The sequence below is a fragment of the Nicotiana tomentosiformis genome, chromosome 2 (assembly GCF_000390325.3).
Source record: "Nicotiana tomentosiformis chromosome 2, ASM39032v3, whole genome shotgun sequence".
NCBI lineage: Eukaryota > Viridiplantae > Streptophyta > Magnoliopsida > Solanales > Solanaceae > Nicotiana > Nicotiana tomentosiformis.
Genome location: NC_090813.1, coordinates 60,551,526 through 60,552,832, shown reverse-complemented (window position 1 = coordinate 60,552,832; position 1,307 = coordinate 60,551,526). Strand labels below are relative to the sequence as shown.

Here is a 1,307-nt window from a genome sequence, read left to right as displayed (position 1 = left end):
CCCAAAATTTGGGGAGCACTTGCCTTACCCTATACACTTTTAGAGCCGGTCATCACTATTGCACGGTTAAATTTTAATTTGGAATGTCCTTTTTAATCCAGAAAACCCCTTCTTCACCTTGTTAAAGTATAAAACCCTTAAATCCTAAGCCCTTTTCCACTCTTCTTCTTTGCCAAGACTAAGCTGTTAGCTGTCGATTTCACAAAACCATTTATCGTCTTCAAACTCCGGCCACTTCCCAGCTAAGATGGCGTCGTCTAAAGGTAAAGGAAATGGGAAGCAGAAAGGGAAAGGGAAAGGGAGCTCCAAAACTACAAAGAGCAGAGCTCCAGCTGACCCAAAGAAGTCCGACTTGTATTTCCCTAGAGAAATCATCTCTAACATCCTTTCTCGTCTCCCTGTTAAGATCCTTTTACGGTTCAGGTGCGTTTGCAAGCAATGGCGAAACCTCATTTCTATGCCCAACTTCATCGCCGCTCATTTCCGCCACTCGTCTGCTTTGCAGCGCAGCGGTTCATCCATTCTTATACACACCTGCCATTACGAGACCTCCGGCCATGCACTCTCACTGTACAACCGGCGTGATGAATCATTTGTCGAGTTGGACAACCCTTATCCTTGCTTCTTTCCCAATATGTTCATTGCGGGTCTTGTCAATGGCATTGTGTGCCTTTTTCAGAAAGCTTCAGGTGATGTTTTTACCCTTTGGAACCCAGCTATGAGGCAGTATAGGATGGTGCCGCTTTCGGGGTACAAACCCGATGAGGGAGTGCACTGTTGAGCATCCATCGGGTTGGCGTTTGATCCCCAAGAGAATTATTTGTTGATCTTGAAAATCTTTTGTGTTGTGCCAGGATCTACGGTCCCGAACGATGTGGAAATGTTGTCGACTAAGAGCTCCTCTAGACATAAGAAATTTTTCGCTTTGAGAAATTGTTTTACTTTTTTTAGAAATTAATGTTTGACTATAAAATTTTAAATTTTTACTTAAAAAGATGAATGTTGAAATTTTTCGAAAAATTTGAAAATTTTCAAAAAATTATTTTTCAAAATTTTCACTCATATCACTCACAAAATATCAAAACAATCCAAAATTATATTTATGTCCAAACACAACTCTAATTTTCAAATATATTTTCATTTGAAATTTTATTTCACTACTTTTTAAATTTTACAATTATTATGTCCAAACGTCCACTAAAGAGTCGGATGGAAGAAACTGAAATGTGAGCTGGTTTGTAGTATTATTTGTTATACTTGCCTTGCGATCGTTAAAGGGGTTCTTTATTGGTTGGCTTTTATAACTG

At 39.1% G+C, this 1,307-nt stretch overlaps 1 protein-coding gene across 1 annotated transcript; it reads left to right on the top strand.

The window, feature by feature from the left end:
• Positions 1-247: 247 nt before the first annotated feature.
• On the top strand, positions 248-781 carry LOC104113104 (putative F-box protein At1g47790). The gene has a single exon (XM_009623196.1). It carries the CDS (start codon positions 248-250, stop codon positions 779-781), a length of 534 nt encoding a protein of 177 aa, XP_009621491.1.
• The last annotated feature ends 526 nt before the right edge of the window (positions 782-1,307 follow it).

What these genes read in the sequence shown, in the direction of transcription:
- LOC104113104 (XM_009623196.1), top strand. Translation starts at nt 248, where the DNA reads ATGGCGTCGTCTAAAGGTAAAGGAAATGGGAAGCAGAAAGGGAAAGGG.